Raw genomic sequence first — 25,625 nt, 5'->3', positions numbered from 1 at the left:
AAATGCCTACCACATTCACCCACAGGTAGTTCAAATACATCTCCCCCAAAAGATCTAAACTTGATCCCTGCCCTACAAATCTGCTCTTCTGAGCACTATATGTCAGTTAATTTGGTGAACAGAATAAACCTTTAATTCTTCTCTCACACTTAATCTGCCCAGCCAGTCAATGGTGAAGTCCAACAATTACACCCATAAACTATTTTTGCAAATTGTGTCCTGTACATTCATGCTGCCACTGCTGAAGTTCTAGGCGTCAACTCTTATCAGGGCTAATGTCAAAACCTGGCTTCAGATTTTCTAAAATAGTTCCCTCCTTAAATGTCTTAGACTAATACAATTCCCCAACTACTGGAAGTCTGCATTCACACTATTCCCAAAATGCTGAAATCATAGAAAAATTGACCCCCATGCCCCAACTACCATGGGAAAAGACAAAGAGGCTGAGCAAGGACTGTATTCCACTGCCCAAGAGGTCTGAAACCCACCAGAAGAGAAAACTAACTCCTCAGTGTGACAGTTCACACCTTTATCATGTCCAGCCTACTTGCTGGCCTCAACATACTTACTCCCGAGTAATGATTTTCAAACTGCCCTTATAATGTATTTTATGTTGGTTACAATTACAGTTAGCATTCTGATTAAACAGAAAATAAGATACACTATATGTATTAAGGTTAAATTGCTTCCTGTTTTCTTCTACTTCAAAAGTAAGTACTGAGTCGCAACATAAAATATTTCTGACTTTGGACCACAGTTTAAAAAAATTTAAAAATTTGTTAGCTACAAAATAAATTTCACCTTGTCTTTCTAGTATTGTTCTCTTCCCTTCACACATATAAATTATTCCATATTCTTCAATATTTAATATAAATATCTTAAAAGATATCATTTCACAATCATCATATTGTCAAAAATGTTAAAATTTAGCAAGCACTAATGAGAATGTGTGGATTCAGGGACTCAATCAATGCTTCCCAAAAAAAGTATTTGAAACTGAATTATTTCTAACTGAATTTTTTTTTAATAGTAGGAAAACTAGAAACAACCCAATTATCCAAACAATGGAATAGGTATACAGCATTTAAAATGAACATGTATCAATAGTTAAGTTTCAAAACCAACAGTAAATAAGAAAAGCATATTTCTAAAGAATAAACATTCTAAAAATGATATCACTGATATAACTTTTCAAGACATACAAAATAATGTTATACCTGTTTATGAATATAGTTATATTAATAAATGTAGAAATATGTACACCTGCATACTTCTGGAGAGGTAGGGAACAGAAAAAGTTGGATAGATAGGTCTTTCACTATAACATTTTCTTTTAAAATTTGAAGCTATTATGGAACAATATTAATATCTGCTAAATCTAGATAATTGAATACACAGGTATCTTGTTAAGTTTCTAAAACTTTTCTACAGGTTTGAAATACTCCATAACTGAAAATCTAAATGCTAAAAACATCACTAAAAAACTATTTGAAGGTTGAAAAAAAAATCAAAGTCTTCCTTTTTTTCTTCCCTTTTTCCCTTCCCTTCCTAATTGATCTCTCCCTTCTCTGTACTCTAATGGACCACTTATAATACCAACCAATATATTTTCTCCATAGGGAAACTCTGTTCATCCTTGATTCTTCAGGGCCTAGAAGGATGCCCAGCAGTTTGGCAGATGCCCAAAATGGCTTGGTAAATAATTAGTTAAAGATGATATTTCAAACAAATTAACAAACTCCCTAGATGCTGGTGGCCTCGAATGATGACAATGTAACAAGTATTTTTTAAGTACATCATAATTTTAAAAATTATTTTTCGATTACAAAAACACCTCTTGAAAGAAAGGCAAGAGACTTCAAAGGTAAAGAAATTCATTAAGAAAACACTATACAAGCCAAGGTAAATTGAACAAATCTTCACTAAGCTTCAGTGATCTATGTTAGTAAAGTGATCTACATTTGAGTGACTGAATCAGTGCCCTTTTCAGTATATAATTCTACCAACTTTCAGTTAGGAAGGAGAGAGACAACTGGGTAAACCCTCCCTGAACACAAACATTTTACAAATGCTGGTCTAATTTTCTGCACAACACACACCTGGCCTATTATGAAGAAAAAAAAAGAATGAATTTTCCTAAGGCACAAAACAACTGGCACACCTGTTGATACTTTGAAATGACAAATTTCTGTAAGATAATACAAAGTTCTTGACAGTGAAATAAAGTAAGCTTACATTTTACCAGTTGAGATATTAATGTTCACCAATAAACATTTTCCTTTACTCAGAGCTTACTTCATATAATTAAAAATACAAGAAAAGTGACCACATGAAAAATGTGACTGGCCACATATTTGTAGTTTTCACTACAAGTCTGCAATAATGCCATACATAGTGAAGGTTGAAAATCAGAGCTCTAATAGTTACTGGCTCTGTACTGGTGGCATTTCAGGTAGTGTTATATTCAATCCTTTCACTTCATTATGAGTCTCCTATTTGCAAATATTTATGGAAGTGAATGTACCATAAGCCTCTATTTTCCAAGTTGTGTTCGACGGAATTTTAAATGCTGTCTGCCAAAAAATAATAATAATAATAATCCCATAGTCAAATAAAAAGTCACCCTTTCTTTAGGCTCATGTTTCTCAAATATATTTAACCTGAACCCCTTTCAAAGAACCAGTGGTGGTAACCTCTGACTAGAACTTTCAGTAGCTAACATCTGAAAGATCCACAGCTGGTAATAAGGTCCTGGACTAGAACAAAGTTGGTCCTCAGTCTCAGGGAGAAAAGAACTAAAATTAAAGAATATCACAAACATTCACCACCCTTTTTTTAAGGGGTAGGGTGGAAGCGAAGAGAATGGTAAGATAGAATTCTTGTCCCCAAACATTTACAGTTGAGAAGAAAATAATCAAAAATAAATATTAAGAAAATATAATGAAGAATGCCTAACCCAACATTGGTAGTAGAGAGACAGGGGCACAGACAGACTCACAGACTAAGAAAAGAAACGTGTGAGTTTCCTGAGAAAGTAACGTGTGAGTCTTACCTCACAACAGGAACTGGACAGAGGATGGAGAAGAGCACTGATCTCAGAGGGAGCTTCAAAGGTCACTGTGAGGTGCAAATCAAATCACCCAGAAATACCATTTTTCACCTACTGGGCTGATAAAGACCCCACAATTTGATAAACAATTTATGAAAAAACAGGTACTCCCACACATTGCTGATGAAAGTAAACTGGTATAATCTTTTAAGACAATTTGGCAATACCTATTAAAATTTCATACGCATATGTCTTTTGACTCAAAAATTCCACTTTCAGGTATTTATCTTAGAGCTTGATTCACACATATATAAACATAAATTTCATTCACTGCAGAATGTATATGACAGAAGATCAAACCAATCTAAGTGTCAAATAAATTAAGCACATGCACATAATGGAATAACATGCACACATACTATTAAAAGAACAAGAATGTTCTTTATGCTAATTGCCACAAATACTGTTAAGCTAAAAAAAAAAGTGCACAGTAGTTTAAGTAGTATGTTATCACTGAGTAAAAAGGGATGGGGTAAAGAATAAGAATGTTTTCACTGCTGATTTGTACACATAAACTATTTCTACAAGGAAAGAGAAAAAAACTGATAATGTTAGTTGCAGGGACCAAAACTGAATGACAGATGGCAAAAGGAAGACTTTATTGTATAATATTCTATAACTTTTACATTTTGAACCATTTAAAAGTACTACTGATCCATAAATAAATTATATGAGCATGACATATAATGGAAATTAAAACTGTTTGAAATTGCCAAAATAAGGAATTTAAGACAAATCATCAGAAATGAAGCTCAAGAGGCAGAGACACCCCAGTTCATGAAGGAATCATTGTTGAAACTACAACAGTGTTTCTCAAAGTGTGAGCAGGGAGCCACTTGCAAACCTGGGAGTTGGTTAAAAAATGCAGATCCAGGGAATTAGGCCAAAGAATTAGAAATGTTAAAGGTGAGATTCAGAGAAACAAAGTCTGAGAATTCTCCACAAATCAAATCAGAATCTTATGGGCTAACATTCAGGCACCTGCACTTTAACAATTTCTCAATGTGACAAAAGGTTATGGAGCTGCTGAGGAGTTGTAAGCAGAGGAGCTAAGTGACCAGATGTTCACTTTTAGATAGGCCACTTTGGCGCCTGTGTCTGGAAGATTTGAGAGGAGCAAGGTTCAGTTAGAAAGAAGATTCTGGCAGTACTCCAGATCATGTTCTCTAATTTGATAAATACTCACACTGCACACAATACACTTACTGCATACCATGTGGCAAAAGTATTATCTGCCTAAGAGCTACAACCTAAGCTGCACCATCTTTTTCAGGAAACAAGGTAAACAAAATCCAAGGCACTGCACCTCCCACAGCAGTAAAGAAGGCAATTAACAGGAATAATTTATATCCAAGAACAGAGGTGCTATTCAATGAAATTGTTTTATCCTTTTATTAATTTTTTAAAAAACCTAAAACTAAAAAGGGGAACTATTAAAGAAAGTTGCCTCTAAGGTTATGAGACTTGAATGAAGGTGATAAAACTAATTCTTATTTGATATATATTAAAAGACATTAAAATAAAATTGTTTTCTTTGGTCAATTAGGTATGTTTCCAGTATCAAAACTCTTTCCAAATCAGTTTCAATTCATCTAAAGGAATAATCTGTGATCATTGTGGACCCTGATAAATAAAAGATACACTTCCACCAACAGCTACATATCTTATAACACAAGTAAACTGTAATAATAGATTCATTAGCTTTTGCAAAGTTATGAAATAAGAGAGGTAAAATCTTTGACTAAAAATCTGCTCAATCAATGGGGAGAAAGCCAAGACTCAGAAATGTAACCAGTATAAAAGAATAATTGAAAGTCAAAACTTTAACCCAGCTAGAAGAATGTAATCCTGTTCTCTACAGGCTTTATCAACTAAAAAGGTATTTCCTCTAATTGCTTATTTTTTTTTCTTACTCATCATTTATTTGAAGACTTAAATACCTCCAACAGAAAACCCTCTACTTTGTGTGACTGTACAATGTTAGAAACCCACGAGGCTCCAGGGTATACAATTACACTGGCACTCAGACCTTCATCTGTCATTTGCATTTTAACAAGTATCCCAATTGAGACCTATTTTACATTTAAAAAAAACCATTACAATAAAAGAGAATGCTTTGATACAAAACCAAGTTACCATGACACATGCCAGAAGAGTATTTGGCCACTTTTTAAAAATTCAATTCACATGATCAATATATCTTAGTACTTTTCACCCCAACAACACAGCAAACAACACTCATGTTCTTCCCAAGTCTATTAACAGAATTCCTTGTCAACCTCACTCAGTCCAGTATTCTCGGCCTGTTTCTGACCTCTGATCTACATCTAATGTTACGGCATTGTTGAATACTAGCCTTAATATAAATGCAAAATAATTTATTATTAGTAAGGAACTAATCCAATAAAATTATAACCAAAAAACTATTCCATGCCCTGATTACAAAACTGTATTTTATGATCCATTAGTAATACTTCAAAGCTTTCTTATTCAAAACAGAATTATCTAGCAATAGGCAAATATTTATCAGTGATTTCTTCACTCAGAGAGGGTACACAGGTAGTTTGCTTTTTAAAGACTTACTGATTTCCCTACATTGTTTTTATTAGTGGCAATGTTGTTCAGAAGTCCAAGAGTTCATCCCAATTCAGTTGCCACCTATTTTCCTGAAGCCTTAAAATTTTTTTAAAATGCCAGCACCAGAAAGGACCTTGGAGGTTATCTAGTCTAATCCTAACATTTCACATGCAGAAAGCTGAAAATACTACACAAAAAGTATCATTTTCATCCAGAAGTTAAAAATAGGAAGTTAACCACACAAGAACCAGAACCCAGAGGTCTGACCCCCAATCCCACATTGTTTGATTACACCCACTGAGTGTACTATTTTAATTCTTTTTTGTCTGTTTTTTGTTTTAGTGTACTATTTTAAATTGGAATGAGAGGTTTCAACAAAATTGTATTAAAATATTTATGCATTCATGACATTTAATAATTTCTAAAAGGAGAACTTGCAAAATTAGGACTACAATCCAAAGGACACGCCCCTTTCCCAAAATAGAAACAATGTACTTTCATCTGAAATTACCATTCCCTACCTCACACCAATTTCAATCTCTAACACAAACTCAACTGCCCTATCCTCCAGTTCATTATTGGCTTATTTTTTAAAGGCTCCAAAATGTTTTCTATAAACTGCTACCTTCAAACATTTAGAAAATAAATCTGCCCCTAAATTCCCATCAGGTAAATGCAGGAGCCCTCTTCGATTAACCCATCAAAGAAGCTTTAGTACTTAAGCAAAGATTCACAATTGCATTTTGATGTCTACAAACTGACTACATTGAAGAGTACAAAGAAAACCAGGTGTTCAGAACAGGCGGCCTACTACAGTATTAAACTCATAATGATCAGATTGGAGTTCCAAAGCCTCTGGTGCACAGATTTCAAAAAGATTTTTCTAGACATATTGATCTTGGCAGTATGAGTCACTCTCTTAATTCCTAAAGCTGGTGAATAGGGACCTGGTATCAAAAATTTTCAAGTTTGTGTGTGTGGGGGGTCTAATTTAGTGTTCTACCCCTTATATTTATATATTTCGTAAAGATATCAATATACTAAATATAGTCTACTGTGGAGGCATGACATTACAGACATGGGTTTTTCATTTCATGTTACCCGAGGCTCCTTTTACTTTCTAATCTTTCCACTTAAAAACATATATTCAAGTCTAATCTCCTCCCTTGCTTTCCAACACCAGACATCCCTGCTTTGAAAACAAAGGGCTAGGACCCCTGTCTGACAGCCACATTCCAGCTTGTTAAAAGCTCGCCCAGAAAGACTTTCCGGAGTGTCCCAGGCCCCTCGATCCTGCAGAGTAAAAGGGGGTGTGTCCGCGGTAATTTCGCCCTCTTTTCCGCAGCCCGCAAGGGCGCTCGTAGGCCCTATTTCTCGAGGCGGCCTCCGGAGCTGTTCCCAGGGCACCCAGATCTTAGGACACCTACCCACCTTTCTTGGAACTGGAGTTGCTTTACCCAACAAGTGGATGACGGTAGTGGTGGCGAGGGCACAAGTGAACCCCCAAGTCCCCCTACGGGGCCATTCAGTACCCCTTCTTCCCCAACTAAGGGCAGCCTCGCCCCGCTGCCTGGAGGTCTCTGCCCTCACACCGACCCCGTCTCCTCGCCCTTCCCATCCAACCCCACGCGCGCGCGCGCGAGGGAAGTCCACGGGCGAAGCCAGAGGGAGAAGGGACAGCGAGAGGCAAGCGGGGCGCCAAGGGTGCCCTGGAAAGAAGAGTCTTCCCAAGAGGTCTTGCCCGAGGGGACGCAGCCACCCCCCAAAGCCCCGGCCCTTCCAGGCAGCGACTTGGGGCTGGGCCGAGACAAAACGGCGGGGGCCGCGGCGACCCACCAGCTGCTTCAGGTCCTCCTCCGAGAGCTCCGCGTAGCGGTATCGCTGCTGCTCGAACTCGTACCGGGTGGTTTTGGCCACCACCACCACCCTCGAGGGGCGGAAGCCGCCTTCCGGGCGGCTGCCACAGCCCGCCAGCTCGCGCGGCTGTCCGTGCCCCAGGTGCCGCCGGCCGCCGTCACCGCCGAGCCGGGGCCGCGCGGCAGGGCCTCCCGCGCCTGACCCCCGCAGCGCCGCCCGGCCGCCCGCCACGCGACGACAGCTGCCCAGCAGGAAGCCCCGGTAGCAAGTCATCGTCCGCCCGGCCGCGGCTGCAGGCTCGGGCTCCTGCTGCGCACCCCGCCTCCAGGAGAGCGCGCCGACCGCGCAGCCCGGGCCTTTAACTTCGCGCCGGGCCGGCAGAGGTTAAGTGCAGGGACGTGCGTGGCCCGCGCCGCGAGGGGGACGTGCCCAGACGTTGCCGCGGGCGGGGAAAGCGGGGCTAGCGGGAGGAGGGCGAGTCCACGCCAGGGACAGGTGGGCGGGGAAGCGCGGGCGGCCTCGGGATGGTGGGTTTTGTTTGTTTATCCGTTTCCATTGACGCCTGCGCAGTGGCCTCTCCTCCCGCGGCCCTGCCTCCCGCCCCACCTCCTTTCCTGCGGTCGCCCTTCGCCCACCCAGGCTTACTCGGTCAGCCAATCAGAGCCCGCTGCGCCGTCAGCACCCGAGGGGCTGCGAAGATTGGCTGGGGCCCGGGAAAGGGCTGGAATTCTATTTGGCTATCGAGCTGCCTCGAGAAATCCTGCTGGAACCGGTCTGAGGCGGCGCGGGGGCTGCGGGCGGGGTTTTGAGCTCCTGGCGGGAAAGCAAGTTCCCGTCACTTTTGCCGCTGTGGTTCTTTCATTATTGCCTGTAAAAGTAGACCACATGCCCTGTGTGCATTTAATCATTGCTTGTTGGATGGCTGAGGTATCTCTCCATTGCTGAGCGAGGGGCGGAGGAGAGCCGTCCAGGGCCAGCTGCGCAATTTGCGGGCTCGAGTGTAAAACGAAGATGCAGAGTTTAGTTCTGAAGGCATTACGGTTGTCAAGAGGAGTTGAGAGCACTGAGCCAGGCTTGGAGTCCCAAGAGTGGGGCCCTCGGCCCGCCCTGCTGGCCACCAGAGCCGTCAGCCAGAGAAGAGGAAAGTCTCAGAGCAAGTTGGAGGATAATGGGTAGAGGCGTCAGGCTGATTGGAGCACGTCTAGCTGAGGAGAGAGGGTTGAAAAACTAGCTAGGACAAGAACGAAGAGCTGAAAGTTAGTGATTTGTACTTTATCCTCTAGGCTTTGAAAGCTTTTAACCGGAAAAAAGTTGAAAGCAATGTTTGACTATTGACAATGATGACTTTCGATCTGGCTTTGGAATGTTGGGCAGACAGGGATGCCAGAGAACAGCAGACTGTCAGAGGCTGTTGGAATAGTCACAGGGGAAGAGATAGGAAACTGGGCTATGGTAAGAGTAATGGGAATAGAAAGAAAAGGTCATATTCTAGGGAAAGAATCAAGTGTGATTCTTGGGTCAGTGGCACCGTAGTGTTTATTTCCTTCTGCTCAGTAGGTATCTCTTCTTGCCTTGACACCCTCTTTCTCCACTTTGTAGTCCTGGAAGTACCCAGTATGTAGCTTTTTGGACTTTGGGCAGGTTATACTCCCTCTTCCTGGGCCTCAGATTCCTCCCCTGTAAAATGAGATTAAAGTGGTGATTACAAGGTTCTACCAGGCTCACATGGACCCAGTGAATCTTGTGTTTCTGAGCTAGCCACAGGACTGGCATTCATTCTATTTTTTCAGAGCCTTCTGTGTGCCAGGTAGCATATTAGACTGGGAACATAAACAATTTAGTCTGATAGGTGTTCGCTTTTAAAATTTTTGTCACTGACTCCTTCCCATTAGGACTTTAATAACCTTAAAGTAACTTCTTAATTTCTGTGGCAGGTAACTTACCTGTAACTTGGATATCCTTCTTATTCTCACTATTCTAACACTTAATAATTCATTAGCTGTTAGGAAGAGAGAAGTCACAGATGACACTGAATTTTGAAGCCTGGGTGAATGTTAATTGATCCATTTGACAAAAAAATGAAGAACCTGTTTAAGATCAAAGTTATGAGTTTTGTTGTGCATATGTGAAATTTCAGACCTCTTTTTTTCCCACTTCACAAAGAGACATTTTTGGTGCTCTTCCATTTCAAGCTACAAGTATAATATATATTGACATCTTCTCATGATGTCCCTGTGTCCGTTAAGTTGGATCCCTTCTCCTTCCACCTCCTTGAAACTTTGCTGTGGTAAGTTATCCTTTCCCCATGTATCTTGATTTCTCTCTCCCTACTGGATTTTCCTCTTCAGTATTTAAACTTGTTTGTTTATTACAACATTAAAATTTTACAGAAAGAAGCTTGCAAGCCCTGGTTTTTACATGTTTCCTATGTTCCTGTTGCAGCCAAGATTTTTGGAAGAGTATCTGTTCATCATTGACTCATCCCTGCCTGTCACTCAACTCCCAACCAGTTATGAGCTAGATTCCCACCACTTCATTAATTACTGGCATTTCCAAGGTTACCAAATGATGTGACTGAAACTCAAGACATTTTCCAGTCCTTAAATTACTTGATCTTGCTACAGCATTTGAAATGGCTACCAGTTTTCCTGTATTCTTTTATTATGTCTCCCAGTATATCAGTCCCAGATGGTGTTTCTTCCATCTGGCTCCCCGTTTTGAATCCTTCCTAAACCCATCTCCAAGATTTAGCTCCTATCCATTTTGTGTGAGTGTGTGTGTGTTGCTGGGGATTGAACCCAGGTCCTTGTGCATGCAAGGCAAGCACTCTATCAACTGAGCTATATCCCCAGCCCCATCTTCTATCCTTGTCTGTGCTCTCCCTCTTTCTCTCATTCCCTCATTATGCCCCTCCACTCCTGAGTGAGCTCATCCAGTGTTGTGCAATGAAAAGAGCTTGGGCCTTGAAAGACCTTGGTTCAAATCCCAACTTTAGCCTTTATTAGCTTTGTGAACTTTGAACTGGTTGCTTAACCTTTCTGGGCCTTCTCCACTTATAAAACATAATAGCTACCTCAGAAATTTGTAGATACATACACAAATGCCTAGCCCTGTGTCCATTACAAAGTAAACATTGGCAAATATTAACCCCTTTTCTCTTTCCTGACTTCAGCTACTCAAACAGCTTTAGCCCATATCTTTTACATATACAACACATACCAATAGAGATCAAATTATACTTGGGTCAGGCATCTACTAGGTGCTAGAGATTAAGTGATAAAGAGTCCTTGCCTTTGAGTATCCTAAAGTCTATAGTGCTTTAGGAATTTAGAGGAATGGGTCTTAATTCAGCCTAAGAATTAAATAAGGTTTTCTGGAAATGCCATGGGCTAAACATTTAAATGGGTGAAGTATTGGTATCAAGAGTGAGAAAGGAATTTTGCAAAAAGACAACATAAACAAAAGCATCAAATAATGAAATAGCATTTCTGTTTTTTGTGTTGATATATACAGAGTAATCCAAAGAAAATGGTAGAATTAATTAAACATATTGAAATATTTTGAGGTATTTATAAAATATTGCTTCATCTCACACAAGTGTGGGAAGAAGAACATTCCCATCAGGAAGATAAAGACTTCTGTTCTCTGCTTCACTTTAACAGTTACAGTGCAATCACAATAATCCTGCGTAACTAAGGTCTTACAAGACAAAAGAGAATCAATACTTTAACAATCTTCTTCAAATGTCTCCCTGTTTACATTGTGCTTCCAGTGAGACTTTTCCACGGTGTGCTACATCAGAATCACTCTTCTGAAGAGGGGAGGGGAGACAGGATAGAAGACTAGAGAGAGTCTAAATACCCGTTTTCCATTATTTCTGTCCTTCCCTTCGAAGACTCATTTCCTTCTCTCCACCTTTTCTTTCTTCCTTTCTCACATTAACTTTGCTTCTCTCTTCATTTTCTGAGCCACTGTTTAATTTTTAGGTAAAGGATTTTATGCAGTGTTTTCTATAGTCATTGGAAGAATGAACAGACCTCTCTGAGTAGCTTATACTAAGTTACAGTTACTCAGTCCTTGGTGAAGAGCAAACCTTTGAACAGTTAACATATTAACCAAAAATAGTCTTTAAAAGAGTTAATTCCACTTTCATATGCTAAACTTTCAGACATTATCTAAGGTTAAATTTAATATTGATTAGATAGATATATAGAGAGATAGATTGCTTTTATTACTATAAAAGGTAAAAAAGTAGTGTAACTTTCCTTTTCACATGAATACTTCTAAATGAATATTGTTCATCAGTGTGGAATTTTGTGAAGTTATACCCTTATTCCAATTACATTGTCATCATTCAAAACAGTTTCAGAAATCATTTTGTAATTGTGAATCTTTATCCTCTAATAGTGGAATTGTTTAGGGATCCTAATCAAAAGTAATTTTAAAACCCTAGAGTAATCAAACTGTATTGAAAATGAAATATGGCTATAAGTACTAATTTTCTTGTATGATGCATAAAATGTCTCTGAAACAAATCTCAAAATAAAAACATCAAAATTGTGTTGTGCAATTGTTGAAATTTCTGTAACCTACCATAATAATGGAATTTAAGAAAAAGACTCATGTGATACATTCATTTTTAAAAGGTCTCAATACAACCACACCTACTCGAATATTAACGACAATTTAATTACATAAATAAAGCAAAGAACAAGGTAAGATTTTTATCTTTTTGTATACTTTTTTGATACATAGATAATGTATTACAGTTTGTTCATTCATTCAGTAACTATTGTGTGCTGACCATGAGTCAAGCATATACAAGATGCAATGGATACAAGCTCAAGTACAGACACTTTCTGCAAAGGAATTCATGCTTGAATATAGAAGCTTATATTGTTAGGAAATCCAAAGACTGAGTAAAAATATACATTTCCCAGAAGATAAACATGATTTAATGAAATGTTATACAATTATAGTATTTTTTTAAAGAAATGAGACTCATAATTTAGTAAAATATTCATTTTATGGCCAATGTATGTCTGAAAAAATAAATATTTTAGTTAGCTATTTACTGAATCTAACAATTTACAACTTTAAGTATGATATTCATCAATGTGATGAATAGTCCAGAGTAGCTATTAAATCCTATTCAAAATTAACTCTTTTCAAAGACAATAAATTTTGAACTTCTGAAGTCCATTTATTTCTTATATTCTGTCATTTTCTCTACAATAATCAAAATAGAAAATGTAAAACATAAGAGAAAAATTTTAATTGCAGCAAATTATATATCTTAACTTTTCTGTAAAAACTCTTCAAGGAATGAATAGGATCTTCTTAGGATGGTTTGATATTTTCAGGAGGATGAACAATTGTTTTATAGATGTTGTCATATTTATGATAGGTAGTACTCATGAACAGGCAACCGACTGTCTGTTGGTCCACCTAGAAGGATCTGTGATATAAATTTGAAATATTTTATTATACAATGTTATATTTAGGTCAGATTTAATATTGAATGCAACTAAACATGAATATGCTCACTGGTAAGGAAATTTTAAAAAATACAGTGTGAATCTGTTTTATGAGTAACATTTAGAAATGTTGCTAATAATTTCAAATATGACATTTCAGATCATTAAAACATTCCTTAATTCATAGGCAACAAAGTCCAAAAATTTAGACTTTCTATAACTTCCAAAACATTTTAGCATTTGTTTGTAATACCTTCTGGAGAAGATATTAAGTGTAAAAGGGGAAATAACGGCAGAGGAAAGGAAGTTCATCTGATTGACATTTGCTTTGCATTATTTCCACTGTTTTGCATTAAGTTAGTTGCATGCCACCCTTTCCTGAGATAGGACATAAATATCAAAAGCAGGTGTTATTGGATGACGAGAGAATTTTGTCATGCAATACCTATTTCAAATTGACATTTTTAATGGGTACTAACACATTTTCTAATAGACTCCTTATTTTTTATGAAAGATAATCACAGTTATTCATTCATATATTTCAGACTAATAAACCATTCGTTTATTGGATTTGTTGAAAGTAATGAAAGTTTGTATCACTTAGTTCTCTGGCTCACTGAGTCAAGCAGACTATAATCCCGATATGCATGTATCATGTATTTTTCCTTGTATTTTTATGTTTAGTGTTAGGCAAAGGAAGATTTTTTTTTATCCAGTTCTACGTGCATTCTTTGATAAATCATTATGTGTTTATTATTAAACAACTTTAAGATTTAAAAATGATTAAAAGTTTTAAAATGCTTGTTACTACAGTATCTTTTTCATTATATTCCTCAGTTCCCTGTAAAAGAAAATTTAGGGCTAAGTGAAACTACTACTGAAAATTCTTGGATAACTTTATTAGAATTAAACGTTATAGTTATACATGCATATAACAAAGTCAAGCTTACTGGTTCTTTGGCAATGTGTTTTCCAAAAAATGATGACCATTACTTTTATATCCACACATCAGGACAAGCACTGAAACAAAACCTAAAAATCTATTTACTACTGCCTGTACTTTAACCTTAGTTTATTTGAGGATTCTGGCACAATATAAGAAATAGAAGGGTTTTCTTTGCCCTAGGCAAAGGAAGACTTGAAGATTGATTATGTACAACCTAGTTATCTTTACAAGCAGCCAAATTTCAAAAGGAGGATAAACAGGATTTTCAGGGTTTCAAGCCAGATTTACCTCTTGGTCCCATTACATGTATTTATAATTCCTCATATTATAGTTAATAAGAGAATGAGAACACATAAAAAGAAATATGAATAAGTGTTTAGTTTCAAGGTAGCAACATAAATGCTTAAAAATTGAAAATATAGTGGTTTTTGGTTTTTTGTTTCTTGTTTTTTGGTACTGGGGATTAAACCCAGAGGTGCTTTGTAACTGAGCCACATCCCAGCGCTTTTTTATTTTTTATGTTGAGACAAGGTCTCTATAAGTTGCTTAAAGTCTTGCCAAGTTGCTGAGGCTGACCTTGAACTTAAAAGTCCTCCTGCCTCAGCCTCCTGAGCCACTGGAATTACAGGCATGGGCCACCACACCCAGTGAAAATATAGTTGTTTGATGCAATGCATAGGCAAGTGACATGCATGAGTCACAATGAGGCCTACTTGGTAAAATCTTAATGATGACCACATATAGAGGACAGGAATTTTCCTGTCCTCCTAAAATCCAAACGGCCAGGAATTGTGCTTAGGATTTCTTTTTAAACTTTTTTTCTTTTAAACCTCTTTTTAAAACAAAACATAAGTAATTTACCTGATCCATTTTTAGTGACTTGGATGAAATCATCCTCATCCTCATCACAGCTTTCACAGTTTAATTGTTGGAGGACTGTTTCTGACTGACTTTCGGATTGATTGACGTCTTTCTGAAGCTTATCAAAGCTTCGAAGGGCAACAAGACGATGGTGTATGGCTGCGTACAGATGTCCTGTATCTTTGACACTGGCCTGCATTAGGATCATTAAGTTAAGAATACAAATCATTTACTAATGTTAGCTATGTTTTATAGATTTTTAATCTTTCCCTATTAATAAGGAGGAAATTGTATAGCATAAGTTAAGAATAAGGAAGTGCAAACAGTCCTACAAATAAAGGAATAACAAGCCAATTCATTTTGAACCAACTTGCATCGTAAAGTGAATAATTTTATAATAGGTCCCAATTTATACATTTTAAAATGAGAAAATCAGGGCTGAGGATGTGGCTCAGTTATGGAGCACTTGCCTAGCATGCATAAGGCTCTGGGTTCAATCTCCAGCACTACACAAAAAAATAAAAAAGTAAATTGAGAAAGTAAAATACCATCATTTAAGATTTCTGTTTGAATTGAAGTCTGTTAAGCCCATTTTTCCTTCACTGTCTTAAGAAAGAAAAAAGATTTTCTTTTCCTTTCAGTCACTTTGCTTAGACATTTCTCCATACCGCATAGCTTGGTGGAGAAGCAAACTCGTTAAAACAATCTATAATATTTACAGTAAACACATCAGCAGTTCTTGCTTTTCAATAATTTTCTATGCTATTTTTTTAAAAATTTGAGTTGTACATGGAGACAAATACTTTATTTTTATTTATTCATTTTTATGTAGTGCTGAGGACTGAACCCAGTGCCTCACACATGCTAGGCAAGTGCTCTACCACTGAGCCACAATCCATACCCCCTATCTATGTCATTTTTAATGTTTGTTATCAATATTAAAATGATGGTAACAATAACATTGGTATAATATTAACTACTATCATATTCTTTTTAATTCTTACAATATCATCAGCGGGTTCATTGTTTATTCCATTTGTATTAGCAAAAGCAGGTAGCACAGGTGTTCAATGTATATTTTCTTCTTCCCTTTACAAATGAGGAAACTGTGGCTCATAAAGGTAAAAGGACTCATCTGAGTTACAGCTACTCAGCAGATTGCTGAAACTTGAATCCCAGGTTTTTGTCATTCAGGTCACATTGGGATTAATGGAATCATTTATAATGCATAACAGAATAGAACTGTTTCATCTACCAAAAGAATTTTTGAAGAATGTACAACTATTTAATAGCATGAAGACACTTATTTACATGGATGAGTGAAATCACAAATGTGTTTTTCATAATTTTAGCTATTAAATTTTCTCAAACTATAAGTCCTTTATCTTTTCCTTTATTTTGCACATGAGTTAGTAAGGGTAAAGAAATTTAAGGAGCTTGCCTGGAGGACTTACAGTATAAACAGTATTGCCCATATATTTATATACACATAGTTGGATTTTTCCAAATTTGGAAAATTCATATATACATAATGAGATATCTTGAGAATGGGTTCCAAGTCTAAACATGAGAGTTATGTTTCACATACTCCATCACACATAGTAGGAGGCAGTTTTATACAATATATGCCTATGTTTTGCCTGGTCCCATAGAATGAGATCAGGTGTGGAATTTTCTACTTATGGCGATCTATGTGGCTCAATGTTTTAGAGTTAGGAGCATTTTGGATTTCAAATTTTAAAATCAGATATGCTCAACCTATTTAAATACAAAACCAAAATGTTAAAAACAATCATCTCTGAAAACAAATTAAAAATAATAATCATCTCTGAAGTTGGAATTTTGAGTGATTTTTATTACATGTCGTTTGCTTATCTCCAGTAAAGATGCTACAATTTAAAAAGTCAGCATGGGTTAGTTACTGAGCAGCAGAATCTAATCGTGGTGAATAGTCTCAGTCTCAGTTTTGGGCACACGGTCTTTCCCACTCAAAACAAGGGGATCTGGGCCTGGCAGGGAATAAAGTAGTATCTCCTTAAATGGTAAACAGGGTTCAAAAACTATCTTATTCTCACATTTTAATACTCAACATCACATGCACCTGACAATACTCTTATTTATAGTTAAATTTAATTTAAAGACCTTTTTTGGCTCCATTATTCAATAGAAGCCTCTTTACTTGTGTTGTTACCATCTGCCTAAATCATTTGCATTTTCAGCATTCTCCAGTATGCTGGGTCTCAGCCCACCAGGGAAACCCGGCTTTTTTCAGAGAGGGGAGGGGCTTTTTTGTTGGCAGCTCTCTTGTGTCTGGATCTTGTATTTGAGGTCAATCATTCCTCCTGCCAGGAACAGCTAAACTGTGCTCCCATCCTGTTACCTTGGAGATTGACTCATGTTCAGAATTGGAATTTACTGTTGGATTGGTTACTATAACTTGTTACCCTGTATTTTTCCATTTCTCGCTGGCTCCTTTCTAGTGATCCCAAAGCCGCCTTTATCTCAGCTTGCAGTAACAGCGTCCAGCTTGGATTCTGCCAGTCTCCTCCTGGGAGCCTTTCCTGACAATAAGTCACTTTGGTAACTTATGAAGATTGTTGACACAATTTCAATAGTAGAGAAAAGGGTAAATTAGGTGTCCTACATGATACAAATACCTTGGACAGGTACTAAATTATTACTATAGACTTTGGTGTTAATTTCTGAGCTCCACATAAAATTTACATGTTATATTAAGCTGCAAATAACTCTAATGAGTGGCTGATTTCTTTGCTAATAGTACAGATTATTATGACAGTGTAAAGCAAATTAGGAATTGCAGAGACCTTTTAATATATTAGAAGGATAATCCTCTATCACTGAAATTTGTCACTTACCTGAATTAAAAATACTTTGATGCTATAGTCTTCTAAATTAGTTGCCGTTATTTGCAAATTTTTCCGGTTTGCTCTTTGAATCTTCATCTGAGCCCAGAGTTTGCTGTTGAGGATCAGCCTCAGACTGCCTTGATTACGCATAACTATAATAGGAAGTCGAATATATCAGATTACAATTCTTGATTCCTTGGCCTTCCAGGAAACTCGCCATTTTTGAAATCTTGTAGTTTGTCAGACTGTATTTTCACTATTAAGTTATAATTTGACTAGATTTTAACTTGGTTTTCAAATCATATTGGGGTTTATTATGCTGAAGAGCTTTCTTTTAGCTATAACTATATTTTTAGCTATAGCTATATTTTTACTATACTATTTTTAAATTGTTAATATTTTAAAGAATATTTTTCCCAGAATTGTTTGTAATGGAGACAACTAAAACAAAAGCTTTGAGCATCCAAAAAGTGGAATTAGAAAACTTACAGTGCAGCATTTCAAGAGAATATTATGAATCCGTTAAGAATACTGCAGAAATATAGATTGATGTGCAAAAATAATCATGGACACCATTGAAAAGAAAATATCAGGTTCCAAAGCAACGCAAACACCATGAATCACAAATTTCACAAACTACGTATACACATATGTATCCAAAGAACAAGGCCCGTAAGAATGGACTCTGTTCAGAAGCTGTCTCTGGAAGATGGACCTTTAAGTGATTTTATTTTTTTTTTCTTTTAGTGGATCCACATTTTTTGTTTTGTATGATAAACATATATTACCTACACAATAACACAACATATATTACCTACACAACATATATTACCTACACTTGTTTGAGGGCTTTGTTTCCGTTTTTTGTTTGTTTGTTTGTTTGTTTCTTTCTTTCTTTCTTTCTTTCGGGTTTTTTGGCAGGCAATGGAATTAAACCAGAGTAGAGAACAACTAATACTGCCTTGGGATATTATTTGATTGAGTTATTTAGAAACCTGCTTGCCAGTTACTGCCAGTGAAAACACCGTTCCTGTTCTTTTAATCTGAATTCTATTCCTTACCCATTTCTTGAGCCCGATATTTGACACTTTGAAACTTGACAAATATACATGTACCTGAATCTGCCTCCTATCTGTATTCTCCTATAAAATTTTGGCCTCTCAAAACTGGCAAACCTACTCACTATGCCTGGCTCTCTGCCTGTGCTCACTTTTAGAGCTGGCCTTCAAACAAAATTCAGTGTGTCCTTTTGGTTGCCAAACATCATGATTTGGATCTGGAATGTCCCCCAAAGGCTCATCTGTTGAAGGCTTGATCCCTAATGCAGCAGTGTTCAGAGGTGGGGCTCTTGGGAAGTGACAGGATCACAAATGCTCTGGTCTCAGCAAATTAACCCATTCATAAAGCAATAATTTTATATCATTACTGGTAGGTGATAGAAACCCTAGGAGGTGAGAACTTGTTGGAAGAAGTAAATCACTAGGGGCATGGGTACTTTTTATACCTGGCCCCTTCCGCTCTCTTTCCCTCCTGGTCACCATAAGGTTAGGAACTTTCTTCCACCATGCCCTTCTGCTATGATGATGCTCTGTCTCACTTCAGGTCCAAAGCAATGGAGTTGGTTGACCATGGACTGAAAACATGACCCCAAAATAAATCTTTTCTCCTTTAAGTTGTTTATCTTAGGTATTTTGTCACAGCAATGAAAAGCTGACACACCGAATCTCTTTGATCTTTCAGTTTGATGTTAGCTTCTGATCATCCCTCTGCTTGCAGGAGTTAATAACCACACACTTATTTCCTTAGAAACTGACCCTCCAGCCCAACTCACAAGCCATGTCTGGGATTCCAAGAATAAATTATGGAACAGGCATTTTCTTTTGGAGAAACTTTTCACTTCATAAAATTATTTGCATCACGTGCCTTCTAACAATAGTATTACTATTTAGGTGTGTCTGAGGCTCTGTCATAGGTGCTTTCCATGCAGTATTCTCACAATCTCTCAAAAAGTCTAGAACTATAATTATCACCATTTTAAATTGATTCAGCTAGGACAGAGAGGTTAAGTAACTTGCCCAAGGTCACCAGCTAGTGAGTGGTGGAGCCAGAACTGAAACCCAGGCAGTCTGACAGGACAGCTTCCTTGAGATGGGAAGCCCCTGGAGTACACTGGAGAATTTTTGGTCTGATTTATTGGTGTTTTGCAACCCATGTCCAGGAAGTGGTGTGTACTTATGTTAGACATTTCACCCTGAGAGATCATGGCTGGCTTTACAAAGTGGTTCCTTACTTAGTCTTGACTGTAATGTTCCACAGTCACTGCTTGCTGTATCATTCAGTCTCAAAGTTCCTCTGCCCCTTTCAATCCAGGATTGAGTTGTTTTGTTGAATATAAAAAGCTTGCAGTTGATCTAAATGACAATTTAAAAAAATATAAAATATATAAATTTTTTCAAAGTAAGTTATTTCCTATGCTTATAAACTTTTATGTTTGATCTTTTACCAGAATGACCTTCGTTAATGACTTATAAACCACCTTTTGAAATTTGACTTTTACAAACATGCAATTTTTAAATATAACTTAAAAGAAAAATACAAACTGAGAAAGTTCCCCAACCCTTGTTCCCCATCTGACAATTTCCACTCCTGCAACAGGTAACCACTATTACATTTTGTTTATCCTTCCAGAAATATCTGTACATATACATATGTGCCAATATGTATATATGTTCCTTTCTTTTTTCTATAAATGGTAGACTATCATACATACTTGCTGCTTTTTCACTTAACATGTTTCTGTACATACTAATTTTTACACTAACCTTAATATTATTTGCAATACAGAATGACATTTGAAAGGATTCATGAAACTATTTGCATGCTTAAAAATTTTCAAAGTCAGCATGAGAACTCGGAGAAATATGATGTAATACCATAGAGTGCTTACTATAATTTAGTGATTATCAGTGGATCTTAAACACTCCTGTGTATAAGAATCAGCTAGTCAGCTCTGTTCAAAATACAGCACATCAGGGCCTCACCCCTAGCAATTACTTCAATAAGGATGGAGTTAGTCTAATCCAAGGATTATGCTTTGAGACACACTTATTTAGAGTGAAATTATCTGTAGGTCATGGAGGAAAGGACAGACCTTGAGAGAAAAGTAGAAGGAGAAAGGCAAAGGTAAAATGCTGCCTCCTTAAAAAAATGATGAAATTGTAGCACCTGAATACCACTCAACACTCAAATATAATACATTTGTACTGAATATTCACATTTGAATATAAAATTCTGGATTTGTACGAAAGCCTAACTTCTTAAAAGAAAAAAAAAATGTTTTTACCTTAAACTGAAATTGTCTTATGACCATTTAAAAACTTTCAGAGTCAGTAAATACAATTAATTAATCATGTGATAGTAGCACTGATTATAAAAGCAGGCATAAAAAGTATAGAGGAAGGTCTGATGTTATTTTGAGGCAGGATCCTTGGCTATCTTCTTCCTAAGGATCTAATGTGAATGGTTGGTTGTAAACCTAGCAACCCATTTTCCTGAAAATTATATATACAGATGAAGGAAGATAACAATAAGTTGACTTGAGCTTTGGAAGCCTCTGACATTTATATTTAAGCAATGTAGTCTTCATTAAAACTATATTTCTTTCAACATTTTTTTTAAGATTGCCCTGCCGAGGGCAACTTTATTCCATATATGTAAGTGCTACCAGAAAGAGCAATACAAGATATACAGACCTTTAACACATTATGTTCTGCTTCCTCTCCTGTTATAACATCAATTTTCTCCAGTAAGTATTTTCGAGATGGTTGGGAAGAGAGAGCAGCAGCAGATTCAATTAGGGATGTATTGTTAATAGAGTCTGTTCCTAAGAGAAAGTAAGGGGAAGAACCATATAAAAGGTCCCATTTTCTCTGCAGTGAAGGTTCTTGGTTGTTCCTGCTAACACACGTCTCCTTACATGAAGAACAAAAAATCCAACTGCTTGCGCTTCTCCTTATTGACTCCCCCATAGCATTAAGTCAAACATTTTCTAAAGCTTAATAAGTGTTTTAATCTTTACCAAAATTTTTTTATTTAGTATTATTTTATAATACTAGATTATTGTAGTATTATTTTATACTACAATAATAATTTAGTATTATTTTATAATACTAGATTATTGTTTTTTTATGTTTAATAGATATTAAACAAGTGACACAAAAAAGAGGAGACAAAGTAATTATATATTTTACAGGTGAATTCTTACTTGAATTTGGAGAGTTGATAGGAAATTTCAGAATAGATTTGAATGTTTTTTGCTTGGCATTTGAATCATTTTCAAGTTGAGGTTGGGTTAGTTTTCGAGTTCCCTGGGTGGGAAAAAGATGTATTATTTAATATTATCTCTATATATTTGCAATTTGTCAAAAAATACTTTTGTTGTACTACTTCACGCGCAAACCCAGTTGCTGTGTTTTTGTTGCAGTTTTCCTGTTGAAGGAACAGGGAACTCTTTGCTATTGTTTCAGGCCTTAGTTTTGATCCTCAAAAAACAATCTGGTCACCACCAACCTCCTTTGCACTGTATCTAGCCTCGGGAACAATGGGGAAAGTTCTAGTGGGACCAAAGAAGATAGCAATTTCCAGGAAGAGCAACTATCATCTGTATTTTAAGGTATGTCTGTATTCCTAGGAATTCACTCTAACTAGGCACTTCATGAAAAAAAACAAAATGTTGTCCAGAGACTCCACTAGATCTTACAAAACATCTTTATAGAAATAATCAGAACTTTTCCACTAACAATATTTGGCATGGTCACGTCTAAGACTGCATACCCAGGGCTCTAAGCATCTGATATAACCAAAGCCTGCATGAAAAAAGAACAACATTCTGCTTATAACCTGTAGAACACATAAAATTGGAATTCACATTCATATCTCTCTTTTCTTTTTTATGAACTCAAGATTCTTTCACATGATTTAATTGGACATTAAGATATTCCCTTAAAACTGGTAGAGACTGGCATAACTATTTTCATCTTATGAAAATAAAAACTCTGAGTCTGAAAGTTTAATGATTCTCTTTAAAAAGCACATGGTCAACCAACAAGCCAGGAGTGCATCCTGGCCCCCAAAGCACAAGACCACAGGTTTTGTTACAAGACTAGAGGAAAACTACACATTATCTTTGTGGTTCCAGTTATCCTTAGGCTACTACGAACTAAAAGAGATAGGAAGCTCAAGTACTTTTGTAAGTCAAATTTCAAATTCCTATAAGACATGTGCACAAGTGTTTTCTCAAAACAAACCTCTGTGGTCCCAAGGGTGGTTTGTTTGTGTAGACATCTGTCTGTCTCCTCTTACCAGGTCATAAGTCCCTCTGGGGTACACGACTCTTTTGGCTTTACATAACCACTCGGGCACTTTTTAAACCTTGTTGTACATTAGAATCACTTGACACCTGACCTCACCCACAGAGATTCTGACCTAACTGGTCTGGGGTGAGGCCCCAGTATAAGAAATCCTTTAAAAGCTCACCAGATGGTTCTAATACACAGCCAAACTTGAGACTAATGCTTCATGTACCTAGGAACTCAATCCATGACTGGTAAATTGAATTGAATGTTCAAGTTGATCCTGTGAGGATTATAAGGCATCTTAATTGTGTCTGACAGCTCACAGAAGCTGTGACTAATCTTGTGTCAAACTTAGAAATAAATGATACAGAACAAACATGCCTAAATATATCTCATGGAACTTCACCCTGGAGCTTGGCACATTCTGGTTAAGATCCAGAGATGTAGGTCAGCAGCTCTAGGGCTGGTAGATTTGACCTTCTTCTTTGGAGTGGCAGAGGGTGTTTTTAAACAAAAAGCTACAATGCGGCTATTGGAATTGAGGAGTAAACTGAGGCAGGTCGAGAATAATCAAGGTCTTAAAAATGAATCATCTATGAAAGTGCTAAAAAATAAAACTTGAAATAGGCTGGCATCGTGAGTTTGTCCTTTTAGTAATCCGAGCCTTTATAAAAATTTAAAAATCTCTGCAGCTTCCTTAGGATTTCTGATGTAACCGGGGACCCTAAGACAAGCCAGCTTCCCAGCGCCTGTTGCGGACAGACTTGATTTCTGAATGAAAGCTGGAAAAGGCGTGAAGGTGTGAAGGGCCAGGTGAAACCCTCAGGCACCGCTGACCCACAGTCTCCACGTCCCTGTTCAATTTCCCACTGCCGATTACGCTGTCTTAGAAGTCAGCTCTGTAGAGAGCGAAGCAGCAGCAGGTGCACCCAGGGTGACACTCAGTATTAAACAAGGATGATAGCATTAATAGTTAGGGATTTCCACTTGGTAACATATTCCCATAGGCAAGGAACGCACTATGACATTCCTCACAACCCTACCAAAAATGATATAATGATGCTTTTTGATGTAAGAGCTTGAAGAGTAGGGTTGTGATTAACTAATAAGAACACACTGTTAAGTGATTTTCAATGCATCTTGTTATAAAAGTGCTATTAAAAATGATATTAAAATATCATTACCAGTTGAGCTTATCTAACTATTACAGATAATTCTGGGATTTCCTCGGGCACCTTTGGTTTAATATGAGTCAAAGAACTATTTAATGTATCCCATCAGTAATAATGTTATAATCATGCAGTTCCCTTACTCTGTGGGCTCCTGTCTAGTATTCTAACTAGAACATGCTTCCCAAGAGAATCTTTTCAGTCAAAGCAAGAAAATGTGCCTTTGAACCCAGGAGTTGAAAAGTATGCTCCAATTTAACATTGCTTTTAATTCATTTGTCTCCAGAAATTTGAAATGACATCTCTGTCTCTTGTAGAAATACACACCAAATTCTTACCAAAACTCTTTCCACCATATTTTCTCCAAAGACAAATTCCGAACTGCAGCTTTTAAAAGAACATTTTCCATTTGGTTGACATCTAAGAAAAATAAAGAAGCATTTGCTATTTTAAGTATATCGATGAGCATTTTATACCTTAGCCAGCAAAATAATCTAATGATTTAATAGATTTATATAAAGCATAAATATTTTCTGACAACTTTTGTTTATCTGAAGCTAATGAGAAATTACAGAAAAATTGAGGTAGGTTTGTTCAAAGGTAGTTTTCAAAATATTCGCCAGTTGTTACAGCATTGGCACCCACCCACACAAGCAATCTGATGCCCTCACTGCACTGGCTGAGAGCTCAGCCAGGAGTGCTGCCCGCTCTTCACTTTTTGCTGTCTGGGCACAGCCTTTCCAATCTCTAATCTGCAGCCTTTTCTGCCCCAAGTGGCCAATGATGCTTTTAACAATCGGAGATCTTCAGGGCCAAAGCAAAGCTGATCTGTCCTGTCCATTACACTTGAGCATGCATTGGTTTAATTTTTTACCACCCAGATTTTTTTTTTCTTAATGTTAACAGTATTTTGCACTGGAGATTCCTCCGAAAACTTGGAATGGAACCACCATTTGACTCAGCTCTCCCATTTCTTGGTTTATACCCAAAGGACTTAAAATCAGCATACTACAGTGATGCAGCCACATCAATGTTTATAGCAGCTCAATTCACAATATCGAAAGTACAGGACTAGGAGTCCTTCAACAGATGAATGCATAAAAAATGTGAGATATATATACACATACACACACATACAATGGAATATTACTCAGACTTAAAGAAGAATGAAATTATGGCATTTGCTTGTAAATGGATGGAACTGGAGAATATCATCCTAAACAAAATAAGCCAATCCCCAAAAAACAAAAGCCAAATGTTTTCTCTGATATGTGAATGGTAATTCACAATGTAGGCGAGTGGTAGCTAGGAAAGAATAGATTTACTTTAGATTAGGTAGAGGGATTTGAAGGGAATAGAGTGGGTAGGAAGGATAGTAGAATGAATCAGACATCATTACCCTATGTAC

General features: G+C 37.2%; 2 protein-coding genes across 6 annotated transcripts in view; both read right to left on the bottom strand.

Annotated features, from left to right (window-relative positions):
• Positions 1-7,980, bottom strand: part of NADK2 (NAD kinase 2, mitochondrial) — a 47,143-nt gene extending 39,163 nt beyond the window's left edge. For all 3 annotated transcript variants that reach the window (XM_079145764.1, XM_079145765.1, XM_079145766.1), the window contains exon 1: positions 7,523-7,980. In XM_079145764.1, coding sequence (XP_079001890.1) covers positions 7,523-7,816 — 294 coding nt within the window. In that variant the 5' untranslated portion in view covers positions 7,817-7,980. The remainder of the gene's footprint in view (positions 1-7,522) is intronic.
• A 345-nt stretch (positions 7,981-8,325) lies between these two features.
• Positions 8,326-25,625, bottom strand: part of RANBP3L (RAN binding protein 3 like) — a 55,380-nt gene continuing 38,080 nt past the window's right edge. The window contains exons 9-15 of one of the 3 annotated variants that reach the window (XM_079145758.1): positions 24,556-24,637; positions 21,959-22,061; positions 21,447-21,577; positions 19,985-20,105; positions 17,704-17,846; positions 14,828-15,020; positions 8,326-9,220 (exon numbers count right to left, since the gene is read on the bottom strand). In XM_079145758.1, the coding sequence (XP_079001884.1) occupies positions 9,186-9,220; positions 14,828-15,020; positions 17,704-17,846; positions 19,985-20,105; positions 21,447-21,577; positions 21,959-22,061; positions 24,556-24,637 (808 nt within the window). In that variant the 3' untranslated portion in view covers positions 8,326-9,185. Of the gene's footprint in view, positions 9,221-12,213; positions 13,002-14,827; positions 15,021-17,703; positions 17,847-19,984; positions 20,106-21,446; positions 21,578-21,958; positions 22,062-24,555; positions 24,638-25,625 lie in introns of those variants that run through there. The other 2 variants (XM_079145757.1, XM_079145759.1) reach the window with 2 other exon arrangements.

The sequence above is a fragment of the Sciurus vulgaris genome (assembly GCF_902686455.1).
Source record: "Sciurus vulgaris genome assembly, chromosome: 6".
NCBI lineage: Eukaryota > Metazoa > Chordata > Mammalia > Rodentia > Sciuridae > Sciurus > Sciurus vulgaris.
Note: the sequence above shows the minus strand (reverse complement) of the source record. Positions and strands in the feature narration are given on the sequence as shown.